Consider the following 12,197-nt stretch of genomic DNA (forward strand, 5'->3'; position numbering starts at 1 on the left):
ATCAAACATGAGGAGGGTTTCTCCATGTATTTTTTCTGGTAAGGTATATGGTGTATGATCTCTTCTAACTAACACATACAGCTGTATCTTGAGCTGTTCATGCTAACAGTCATGCACTTCTAGGAGCCTGTACATGGAATTTGGATTGGTTGGACTGAGGGAGTTTAATTTTCATTTCAAAGTTATCTTATTCAGCAACAAATAACTCTGTAGAATTATATGTATTCCTTCTGTGTTGTGGGCCTGCATCTGTACCACCTCAGGTGAAGATTTTTTGCAGATCCTATAAGGTCAGTGGGATTTGTCCTGTCAAATCCTTGAGAGGAGAATGTACAGGGTGCCTCAGAGAGGATCCATCATGGTTTGAAACACCTGAGCTGGCACTGGACAACTTCCCCAGCTTATGCTGGGAACAGGCATTTGGTGGGCAGTGGGGTTGGATGTCTCCCCTCTTTTTTTTGAGGGAAGAGGTTGGTACCTGGTGAAACACTGGGGGTAATGTGGGGCAGGAAAGGGAGTGAGGGAGGTGTTTGACTGCCTCACTGGACCCACTCATGTTCATGAAGTGAAAGGGAGAAGAACACTTATTGGTTTCCAGACCTGGGCTTGCATAACTATTTGCTTAGCACTTCCTTCTGGGAGAGAAGCATGTGCCTTGTCAGATGCTGAAAATTGTGTCTGGAAGTCAGCAGGGTACTGGCTAAAAGGCAGTTGATACCTCACTTTTATTTGGAGCTTCAAGAAAGCTTTGTGGAGTTCTTGTAGGAGAGAGGTCTACTCTCAGGTGAGAGAGAAAATTGCATCATTGATTTGAGGGAGAGCAGCAAAGCAGAAATAAATGACTCAGTTTTTTCAGCTTTGAAGGGAGTAAAAATAGTCAGATGCCTCTAGAGAGCAGTACTGGAAATAGTGTCAATCAATACTATTATGAAACCTCTAGAAAAGAGGTGAACTGTGAGGTGGGAAAAATCTGCTGGTGAGAGCAGTTAGGAAAGATTTAGGTCCTTCAGAGGCATCTCACACTTGAACAAAACGAGGCAATGGGACAGCCCTGTGACACATGAAATTTGCTGCAGACAGGTGCTAGGAAATGCAGACTGAAAGGAACAACAGAAACTACTCTGAGAACCTATCAAGTGTAAAACTGATATGAACTTACTCCACTGAGGCAGAGGGAGGGTGTGGGAAGGAAATCATGAACAGATTTGTACTCAGTGTTGGTACAAAATACAAGCTGTTAGACTGTGTTTAAAATAAAATGGGGTAATGGAGAGTAATTCTGAGAGGGAGAATCTCATGAGGTTCAATTTTGCTCATCTCCCACTCCAAGCAGAATAAGGTAGAAACAGGCTGTGTGCTATCATGCCATATGCATAAGGAAGGATTTTTCATGCCTCCAGGAAGAGGAGAGCATGGCTATAAACAAACAGAAATACTTCAAGTTTAGAGAAAGTGAGGGGTTTTTTTTAGAATGGTACAAGGAGAACAGGCTGCTTGTTCTTGCTGTTTTTCACTATCTGCATTGAGGGGGGGTTATATTTCTATACTATAAGAGAGAATGTGCTGCCCAAAGTGAAAATACTGGAAAAGATGGATTTGGTACAGTTTGGAATTGGGAATCATGGCTAAATGCTGATTCTCAAATTGATTACTGAAGGGAATTAGAGCAGGAAAAGAACATGAGAGCTCTCTCCTCAAAAGCAAAGAGAGACTCTTGGTGAAATTTAAAGACAATGCTTGAGATTGCTTTTCACAGGCACAGAATGATCCAGTGGAACTGGGGTGAAACTTCAGAAGACTTTTCAGCTTTTACCCTTGTAGCTGAGGAGAATCTGCTGGTTATGAATAGGAAAGGAGGCCTCTGAGAAGGTGACTCCAACATTAGCTGTAGCTGATGCCTGCTCCCAGCATCCCAAAGCATTCTGATGCTGATCTAGTGGTATGGGTTGAGATAAAAACAGTTAAATTATATAATAATAATAATGATGATGATGATGTAAAGGAAAATAATAAAAAATAGAGAGAAATGCAACACAAGAAAGCCAAGTGATGCAAATAAAATCAATTGCTCACCACCAACTTGTGAAGCTTGTGAGTCCCCAAGCAGGGGACCCCAGCCAACTTTCTCCCCAGTTTATATGCTGAGCATGATGCCATGTGGTCTGGAACATCCCTTGGGTCACTTGGGATCAGGTGTCCTGGCTGTATCCCCTCCCAGCTCCCTGTGGTGGGAAGAGAGGCAGAAAAGGCCTTGACTCTAAGATCTGCTTAGCAATAATTAAATGATCCCTGTGTTTTCCATCTTTCTGTGCCCCAAACAGCCACAGGAACATCATGCTGTGAGTCATGGATTAATCCTATTCATGTTGGACTACCTAAGGCTCTCAATGGGATGGATACAAGCATGGCTCAACCATCACTGTTTTCACTGTGAAACAACCCACTCCCCTGAGATTCACATACCTTCTCTGAGGGGCTGGGGAGTGCTGTTTTGAAAAGAATCACTGATTGTTCAGCTCAACAAGTGTCCTTGCCTCCTTGCTAGGATCTCTCAGCGGGTGGAGGCCAGCCGGGCACAGCTCCGGGCCATTGGGGAGAGAGTCACCCTCGCCCAGGCCAAGATTGAGAAGATAAAGGGCAGCAAGAAGGCTATTAAGGTAGTGACTGCAGTGGAGGCTGCATGGCCTCTTCTCTTCCTTCTTTCTTTGCTCCTGACATGAGCTCTGGAGAAGAAAAGGTGCTCAGCTACTGCCCACTCACCTCTCCATGCCTTACTGCTGAGCAGGATTGTGGTGAGAATCCCATTCCTGATTGGCCAATGGATGAATTTTAGACCCATGAGCCACACAGCTCCAGGCTTTATGTAGCCTTTATAGGTTTCTGTCCCAGCTGTTTTCTGAGAAAGAGAAAAGAATGTCCTGACCTAAGCCTAACTAACTCCTTCAGTTCAGGCTCATAGACATTTACTTGAATGAAAGCTGCTGTCAGAGGGACTCCCTTTAGTGCACCTTAATCCCATTGAGCCATGTAAAACTGGTGAAAATCCTTCTTTCCCCATTCTTGCTCCATTTTATACAGTATTTCCAACTCCTTTCCTGCCAGTAGAAGCCTTTTTGCCAGTGATCTCCTAGTCCTTTTATAGAGAGAGAAAAGCTCTGGAATTCCAGTTTCAGAAGTGGCAGCCCATGCATATTGAGTCTGTGCACATAGCCCTTAGGAGCCTGTTGACTCCAAGGTTGTCCATTGGTGGCTCAGTTTGCATGTTTGCTCCTCTCCATGTGTTTCTGCCTTGTAGGATTGCCTAGTTGTTGGGGTTTTTTAGTCCCTCCTTGTTTCTCTATAGGTGTTTTCCAGTGCCAAGTATCCAGCCCCTGAACGGCTGCAGGAGTACAGTTCAATTTTTGCTGGTGCAGAAGACCCAGCTAAACAGAAATGGCCAAGACACAAGATTCAGAGCAAACACCAAATGCTGGATGAAAAAGCTCTGCAGGTAAGGAGGAAAACAGACCTTGGGAAGGACAAGCAAAGAGAACCTGGAGGCTGTTAATCTCTTTGATAAAGTGGGCCAGGGCTTTGGGACATAGGCTAGGAGTAGAACATATTTTCATTTGGCCTGTCAATGGGGAGGGTGTGAGGTCAGACTGGGAAGCTTCTGGAGGTGCCACTTGGAGAGGGCCATGTCAGTACAAGAGTTTGGGTGGCTGTGCCCTGCCAAGTGTCTGGAGCAGTTCCATTTCCTGAAGTGCTGCTGTTTCCTGAAGTGGTGTTGGTGGGTGCTGCTGCCTGGGCTCAAGGCTTTGGCTGTGCATAGTGAGGCAGCTGGGATCAAGCTCATAATTGTTTCAGAAATAGTTTCTGAAGGCTCTGATATTACTTCTGGTGAGAGGGGGAAAGCAAGGAGGCTTGTGAGTGTCAGGAGAAAAAGGAGTCATTCATTAGAGCATTTTTCTGCCCCAGGAAATCGTTGCATTTGGGCATTGTCCCTGGGTTGGAAGGACAGGAGGAAGAGCTGCTGTGCTTAAAGTTTAAAAGTTGCTGTGTGTGTGCTGTGTCAGGAGTAGCAGATGTGCTGTTCCTAGCAGGTTAAGGATCAGTTTGACAACTTCCCTGCTCTCCACCCCTAAAGAGACTTCCTTCCTCATCCTTGTGTGACTTGGCCAAAAATAAAACTGCCACTGAATAATTTATCATGCTAAACTTCCCTGAGTGTTAATGGAGTTGAGACTTCACACAGAGAGGTAGTTATGAATATTTCAGCCAGGCCAAGGAAGCAGCATTGCTGGCCAAATGGAGAGCTGGCAAACTTGAGCAGGGTTCCTGCTTCCTTCCAGTCCTGGCAGTGGCACAGGCAGAGCTGCATGGGACAGGCTGCTGTCTGCCAGGGAGTGCTGCTGTCTGATGGTGGCCCCATCCCTCTGGAGTGGGGGGAGCAGGCAGGGAGATGGGCTCCCACCCTGAAGGGCTGGTGCTGAAGTACAGCCCCTTGCACAGGGAAGGGATTGAGAAGAACATCAGCTGTTAAAATGCTGTATCCCACAAATGGCATGGTGCACATGCCATTCCCCACAGCCATGTGCCTGGGATGCCATCTCTTCCAGTCCCAGTCAGTCTGTACCACTGCCATGTTCTGCCCTTTGTGACTAAAGCTGCCATCACCACAGGGGCTTTGTTTCAGGCCCTGGGGGATGTTTGTTGCTCCCCTCCTGTGACCCAAATTTTGATCTTCTTTTGGAACGGTTGATCTTTCTCTGGCTTTGCTGAGTCTGCCTCATGCAGCAGTGTTCACTCTTGGCAAGCTCACACACACGAGCTCCTCTGTGGGGTGGGGATGCTGCTGTCAGTGGTGAAGGATGGAGGGGCTGATGTGCTGAATGGGGCTCGGCGTGGCCAAGCTCTGACCACATTCCAGGGGGACAGGCCCTTCTCAGCCATAGCTGAGCACAGAGCCTTGCAGTAATGAAATGTGACAGGGAGAAGTCTAATGTTTGCATTTAGGCTTTCCTCAATTATTCAGGGCTTTCAGCAGGGGCTCACTGCCTGTTTTCAGTTCTGATGAAAGAGAAGCCTCTTTGCTGTGAGCACAGTGGCCTTTGCTAAACTCCACATGCACACAGCACCTCATCAGGAAAGCAAACTCTGCTGATGTCAGTCTGAGGGGAAGTGGTGGCAGCTTTAGGGGTTTTGCTGTGGTGGGTAAGCAGCTGAGTTGGAAATGTGTGTGGGTCTGCAGTTGATTTTAAATTCTTCCCCCTTGGATTTTCTTCTTGCCCCCTCAACCCCAAGCAAGTGAAAACTCATTTGTTTAGAGGATGCTGTTTAGGTAAGGTAAGCACTGATGGGTGAGAGTGCCAGAAACACAGTGCTAGTGGTGAGCCTGGAAATCCCTCTGCTTTGCACAATGCAGGGGTACAGCAAGGCAGGGCTCAGCTGGGAGCTGGCTGCAGCCCTGTGGGGCTTCCCTTTGTGGTGGGAGCTGTGTCTGGGTGCTGCACATGGGAAGAAGTCCAAGCAAAAGTTACCACCCACTGCTGGAGTAACCTTGTGTCAGTAACTTGGCATGTCCTTGTGAATTCTGCCTCTCCCAGAGCCACCATAGGCATGTGGAAGCTAAACCAGGCTTTTGTCACTTCCTCATCTTGAAATACTTTCCCAGCTGGCCTCAGCACTCCATTGGTGTGGGGGGAATGGGATTTCTGGTACATCCACCAATTCCATTTGTAATAGTGTGTGTTTAATTAAATGAAGAACCAGAATGACTTTAAATATTTTTAACTGTAGGTTCTTTAGAAGAAAAATGCTGTGTCCTTGGGGGTGTGATCCTGCCAAGGTGCCAGCCCCCAGGTTGGGGTGTTTGAGCTTTCAAGCAACCCCCATGGCTTCAGTATGTCAAGGTTGCCAGACTTTGGCATAAGAACTTAATGCTCCTATAAGAAAACTAATTTTTAAATGGCACCTTAACTTGTGGAATTCACAGTTGCAGGATATTTTTGACAGTGTGTGGAAGTTCCAAATTTCAGAGCGTATCTAGGTACTTGAGTAAGACTAGCACTTTGATTGCATTTAAATTAAAAGGATTATATTTCACATTTCAGAAGAGTCATACTTAGTGCTTTTATAAATTCCTTAGATGAGGTTTGTAAGTAAATGTAGGTAATGGTTCTTTTCTCTCTACACCCTTACAGTGATGCACAATCTTCCAGTGCTAACTGAAGTATACAAAAGAGAGAATTAAAAAAGATATATAAATGACTTGAGGGCTAAGTGTATCTGAACAGTTCTGGCAAAAAGACTCAGTACTCCCTCATGCTTAAAAAATTAAACATTGGGAAATGAATATTAATGATCAAAAGAACTTTCATTTTTGAGTCTCTGCTTCTACAATCTCTAAATAAGAATTTATATATTTTTGCCTATTTGCTTCCATTAAAAAATAGAAGGTGTTAACTTCAATGTATTTTTTACAAGTTGGAACCTGAATTAAATCAAAACCTTGCAGGTCCTTTCTTATAGCATTTTATAGTCTCAGAGCATCATATAAACTCTTAGTGGACTAACTGAACTGTGACTAAGCCATTTCCTTGGATTTCTGGCTACCAGATTCAAGACTGAAATTTCAATCAGCAGGAACTGCTTGTGTCCCTGAGATGTGGTCTTAAAACTGAACCACCAGTGGTTTCCATTTCTCCCACACAAGTACAAGGAGGGGAGAGGGACTCAGAGAATGGGGTGGTGCAGGGATGATGGAAATAGTGAGGCAGTAGGAATCTGTGGACAGTATTTGGAGTGGTGGCAGAAGAAAACCACAGGTGTGGCGAGTTACTTAACCTGGCAGAGTGCTCTGGTTTCTCCTGCTATGAATATAGACTGCTGCTTGCCTTAGTTGTGAAGAAAGAACTGTGTGGAGTGGTGAGGGGGCTGAGGAGGGGTCTACAGAGGGGTCTGAGGTGGAGGTTTGTTCATCCCAAAGTGTCTGTGTTCAGGAACTGATGCCTTTGCTCCCTCTGGAGCAGAGTGCTGTGGGCACTGAGCTTCATGCCCAGAGCATGTGGCAGCGGGCACTGTCACGGCAGCTGAAGCACTGCTCTGATGTGGGATGGCAACCCCTGTGCTCTGTAAAAGTCAGGCAGCTCAGATGTAATAAGTCCTTTTCGAAAGGGAGCTCTATATATTATGCATGAAGTTTTAGAACTGAGAGAGAGAAGATTTCAGTTCATTAGAGTTGAAAACTCCTGCAAATCCCTCAGGCTTTGCAAAACCATCTGGCACACGTTCCAGCCTGTGCTCTCCTTTCTGCCTGATCTCTTGCCTAGTGCAGGCACTCTGTTCTTTCCTAACCTCTTTTTCCTTTGCCTTCCTGCCTACCCCACCTGGGCAATCACAGCTCTTAAAACATCAAGTGAAGGCAACAGAGGGGAGGTAATAGAGAGGTGTGGGGAACTCTGCCTGCATGAAAATGTGTTGTAATTGGAGACACTGTAACAAAAGCCTTTTAGGCTGTGGTGCTTGATCCCTGCCTCTGACTACAGAGCCAGAGAGGTGGTTTTACTCTGGTGGATACTTGCCAGAGTGTGTTCAGCATGACCCATCCATGGCAGCAAAAGCACTTGCTGCCAGTCTGAACTGCCAACACTTTTCATGATTGAGGGGTTGCAATGTTGTCCATGTACTTCCTAGCTCAAAGGGAGATAGAGAGGGAGCAGCAGGGTTCCCAGACCATGCAGTGGGGTGTGGTGGCTGGGGAGAGCTGCCTCAGCAGCCGTGGTTCTAGTGTCTCACCACCTTTTATCTGTCTTCTTGCAGGAAAAGCTCAAGTATTTCCCTGTGTGCGTGAGCACCAAAATTCACCAGGAGGATGATGCAGAAGAAGGCCTGGGCAGCCTTCCCAGGAACATCAGCTCCCTCAGCTCCCTGCTACTCTTCAATACCACCGAGAACCTGTGAGAGCTGGAGCAGTGCTGTGCTGCTCACCTGCCCCTGCTTGTCTCAGAGGAGCTTTCTCTTCCTCAGGCATTGCAGTGACTGCTTGCTTTCCTGGGGATGGTACCTATCAGGCTCTTGATAGGACAGGGTTTGATACCTCTCTGCTGGCTTCTAGCTGGGAACCTTCCCTGCTCTTTGCCTTGGGTGGAAGCAGTTATTTTGTCCCCTCCTGATCCTCTACTCACCTGATTCAACCCAACTTTGCACTTTCTTTTGCTTAGTTCTTTCTGTTGTACATCTGATTTCTTTCCAGCCTTGAGATATGCCTGCCCTTCTCTGCCCTGTGTGCCAGCTTAGGTACTGCTGCTTCTCCTGACAACTCCTCACAGCATTACTTTATTGCTTGTGCTGCTTTAATGTCTCCACCACCTCCCTCACTGCAGTTCCCTTTTCCACTCACATCATGGTTCTTCTTTCTGCTCTTACTGAAGAGCTACTTTAAGCTCTTCTTGAGCTTTCAGCTGCTGGACCTTGTCTTTCTTCTCCTGAGCCATGGATCATTTCTCCTTTTTGTCTGTCCTCATGGACCCTGAGTGAAAAATCACTGGTGTCCTGCTGCAGGCTGTAGGATGGTTTCAGGCCAGGTGGTGAAAAGGGGAGAGCTTGGTCATGGTGGCACTACAATGGGGCTTTGCTGTAGAATTAGTCTGGAGGCTGCACTGGCAGGGTGGGGAGCTGCTTGCCTCCTGGTTGTGGAGGGGAAAGGCAGAAAAATGGAGCTAAAAGAAGGAAGCTGGAAGGCCCAGCATGTTCCAGCTTTATGAGTGAAGTCAGGTCTCTGCCTCCAAGGCCCTCTTGTGTACACTGTTTCTTCTGGCCTTGGTTCTCACTAAATACTTGTTTTCTGCCCTTAGGTACAAGAAGTATGTGTTCCTGGATCCCCTGGCTGGAGCAGTGACCAAGACCCATGTGGCTTTAGAAACAGAGACAGAAGAGAAGCTCTTTGATGCACCTCTCTCCATCACCAAACGGGGACAGCTAGACCGACAGGTGAGAGGCAGCTGCCTACATTTCAGAGGGTTGTGCTCAGTTCTGTGAAAAGAAAGGACTTTGATAGGGTGGTGAGCAGGTAGGACAAAAGCCCCTTACAGGGCTGCAGAGTATTCATTTATCAGAAGGACCTTGCCTGGTTTTGTGCTTGAGGTCCTGGTGTGAGCTTGATGAGTGAGACAAAAGCCTCACACTTAGCAGGCATTTCTCTCTGCTCAGGCCTTTGTTGAGTGGTGAAAGGAGAGTAATGGGATGGGATATCAGCTCCCTTGTGCCACCTCCTGAGCCTCAGAGTGTGAGGGTGATGTGCCACTGCTAGAAGGTCCCTGGGGTGAAGTGGGATCCCCATCATTCCTGCTGGGAAGGGATGCCTACTGGTGCAAACAGAACCAGTCTGGCCAGCCAGACTGAGCAAAGGGCTTTGCTTGGTGTACACAAGGGGCAGGCAGTGCACCAAACCAGCTGCCACAACATGTGACTGGTACCTGGCACCTTATAAAGGCCATAGATGGGGTGTACCAGCTTTGCTGGGACTGGGAAAAGGAGCCTGGCAATCATTTGTTCATCAGGTTGGACTGGAGGATATAATGTATATAGTGATATAATGTATATAGTGAACTCTTTATTCACCGTGCACCATCACTGCTGTGTTGCCTGTGTGTTAAACACAAAAGCAAACCCCTGTAACTACTGGTTTGTGCATTTTAATCTTTGAAATTGTTCAGACACCATCCTCTTCTGGAGGAGAAGGGACTGGTTTATTTAGGCTGCAGCAGTTAGTGTGTGAACCCTTCAGAGTTCACTGGTTACTGTGAAACTAAGAAGGGTGCTCCACTTCCTCCTCCTGCAGTCTGCCTTTCCCAAGCCTGGCCTGCAGGAGGTAACTGCTAAGCACAGAGCTGTAGGGGTAGCTGATGTGCCAAGGTACCCCAGCCCAGCTCTGGCTGGTGCCCAGATTGTTCCCTGCAGTGCCCCTGTTTGCAGCAAGCATGTAGTCACTGCCTTACCTTGTTGGTTTGGGTTTCTTCAGGTCGCTGAAAATTACTTCTATGTGCCAGATCTGGGCCAGGTCCCTGAGATTGATGTGCCCTCCTACCTGCCAGACCTGCCTGGCATTGCTGCAGACCTCATGTACAGCGCTGACCTGGGCCCTGGCATTGCACCCTCTGCCCCCAGCAGTGCAATTCCAGAGCTGCCCACTTTCAACACTGAGTCTGTGGAGCCTTTGCAACCAGGTATTTTCAGTCTCTGATCCCAGGACCCCATGAAGGAGGAAGGAGGGGATTGCTGGAAAGTGGAGATGAGGCAGAAAGTCCCTTGGTAGAAATTTTAAGATGGATGATGGATGTTGCACTTCTGGTTTAGGCCTGAGGGAAAGCTGCAACCTGCTCAAGTTCTGGCCTGACTGCAGCCCCTTTACCTCCCTCCCCCTCTCTCTGCATAGCTAGGGAGGAGGGAGCACAGTGTGTGTGTCAGCCTGGTGGGATGCCCTTGTGGAAGTGGGATGCAGCTGGGGAGGGAGAGTAGGAGAATCTCAGACTCTTGCCTTGGCCCTGCCTGCTGTTAAGAGATAGTGCACAGGGCAGGAGTGCTCTGCTGCAGGTGCTGAGGACTCTGATCTGTTGCTGCTGAGGTGTGTGAAGCTCTGAGGTGAAACTGGGACTCTTTAGATACAATTTCTTTAATATTTCAGATCTCCAAGATGCTAAGCTCTTGCCACCTCCTCCCCCTCCACCTCCCCCTCCGCCTCCTGTTGTGCCAACTCCGGTGCCTCCTCCGCCGCCCCTGCCCCAGCCCACGGCACCCTTGGAAGCAGCTCAGGCAGGGAGTGAGGAGAGCAGCAGCACAGTGCCTGCAGGTAAGGGCTGGGCTCCTCCACAGCTGCACAGCCTCCTTCCCTTCACCTGTGTCCTTGGGGGCCTTCCCAGCCTTCCAGCAGGGGAGGATGTGCAGTGGGATGAGATGCTGTCAAGGTACTGGAGTAGCCCTTGCCATGGGAATTTGGCTGGGCCTGTAGCTGATGCACTGACCCTGATGCTGTCTGTCCTTCCTGTCCCTGCAGCTTCAGTCCAAGGAGCCCCAAAGGAGGTGGTGAACCCCTCCACTGGGCGTGCCAGTCTCTTGGAGTCCATCCGCCAGGCCGGGGGCATTGGGAAGGCCAACCTTCGCAGCGTCAAGGAGAGGAAGCTGGAGAAAAAGAAGCAGAAGGAACAAGAACAAGGTGCTGAGACTCTTTGGCACAACTTTTTTTCCTTGTCAGGCTGGGGAGGTGTTGGGTCTGGGGGCAGGCAGGCAAGGCAGGAGCACAGTGAACTCACAGAGCAGAAAGGAGTTGTCTCCTCACAGGCTGATGGAGGTCTCAGGTGTTCACCACTCAGCCAGAGCTCTGTGAACTTGCTAAACCCCACTGGCCCAACGGGCATCTGCCCCAGGGCTTGTGGGGAAGTTTCACGTGTGATGCACAGGAGCAGGCACACAAATGAAACCCTGGGGGACAGGGCTGACCCAGTTTAAGCACCTTGGCTGAGGTGAATTCCACTCAATGGAATTCATTCAATTCATTCCTCAATGAATTCCACTCTTGGTTTTCCCCAGGAGATGCCATTAACCCTGCTAGCAGTGCCTAGTGTTTTCCTGAATTGAAAATGGACTGTAGTTTTGGGGTGTCATACAAAATTAGAGGTTTGGAGTTTTTTCTTTATCTGAAGGCAGTATTGCAGGGAAATGCTTTTGCCATAGTGCTTAGCTGAGATAATCTTTCTTCACTGACTTGTTCTGCTCTGTTTCAGTGAGAGCTACGGGACAAGGTGGAGATTTGATGTCAGACCTGTTCAACAAGCTGGTGCTGAGGCGCAAAGGTACTGTCCTGCAATGTGGGCTCCTTCCCCCAGGAAACAGGGAGAGCACTCCCTGGTACCCAGGCTGTGTCAGCCACAGCCTTGGACACAGGAACAGAGATTTTCCTGGGCAGGGTACCACAGTACAGCTGGGAGTGTCTTTACAGAGAATGAGCAGAGGAATTTCCACCTCAAGTCCAGCTGGAGGCACTGGAGGGGTTTATATGTTTCAGAGGATGGACCCAGAAAGCCTGTGCAGAAGGGACAGCAGTGTCTTTTCTAATCCAGTGCTTGGGCAGCTGGGCCCACTGCCCATACGGGCACTGGAGGTGCCATGGGAGGTTTCTGGGGCATTTAGATTGAAGGTCACACCTCAGTGCTGGGCAGTCA

At 48.4% G+C, this 12,197-nt stretch overlaps 1 protein-coding gene across 3 annotated transcripts in view; it reads left to right on the forward strand.

The window, feature by feature from the left end:
• The window catches only part of WASHC1 (WASH complex subunit 1), a 37,368-nt gene that overhangs the window by 23,849 nt on the left and 1,322 nt on the right, over positions 1-12,197 (forward strand). For all 3 annotated transcript variants that reach the window (XM_064736557.1, XM_064736564.1, XM_064736548.1), the window contains 8 exons: positions 2,546-2,657; positions 3,344-3,490; positions 7,801-7,937; positions 8,835-8,970; positions 10,001-10,205; positions 10,664-10,828; positions 11,033-11,191; positions 11,760-11,828. In XM_064736557.1, coding sequence (XP_064592627.1) covers positions 2,546-2,657; positions 3,344-3,490; positions 7,801-7,937; positions 8,835-8,970; positions 10,001-10,205; positions 10,664-10,828; positions 11,033-11,191; positions 11,760-11,828 — 1,130 coding nt within the window. The remainder of the gene's footprint in view (positions 1-2,545; positions 2,658-3,343; positions 3,491-7,800; positions 7,938-8,834; positions 8,971-10,000; positions 10,206-10,663; positions 10,829-11,032; positions 11,192-11,759; positions 11,829-12,197) is intronic.

Source organism: Zonotrichia leucophrys, chromosome 1A, assembly GCF_028769735.1.
Source record: "Zonotrichia leucophrys gambelii isolate GWCS_2022_RI chromosome 1A, RI_Zleu_2.0, whole genome shotgun sequence".
Lineage (NCBI taxonomy): Eukaryota > Metazoa > Chordata > Aves > Passeriformes > Passerellidae > Zonotrichia > Zonotrichia leucophrys.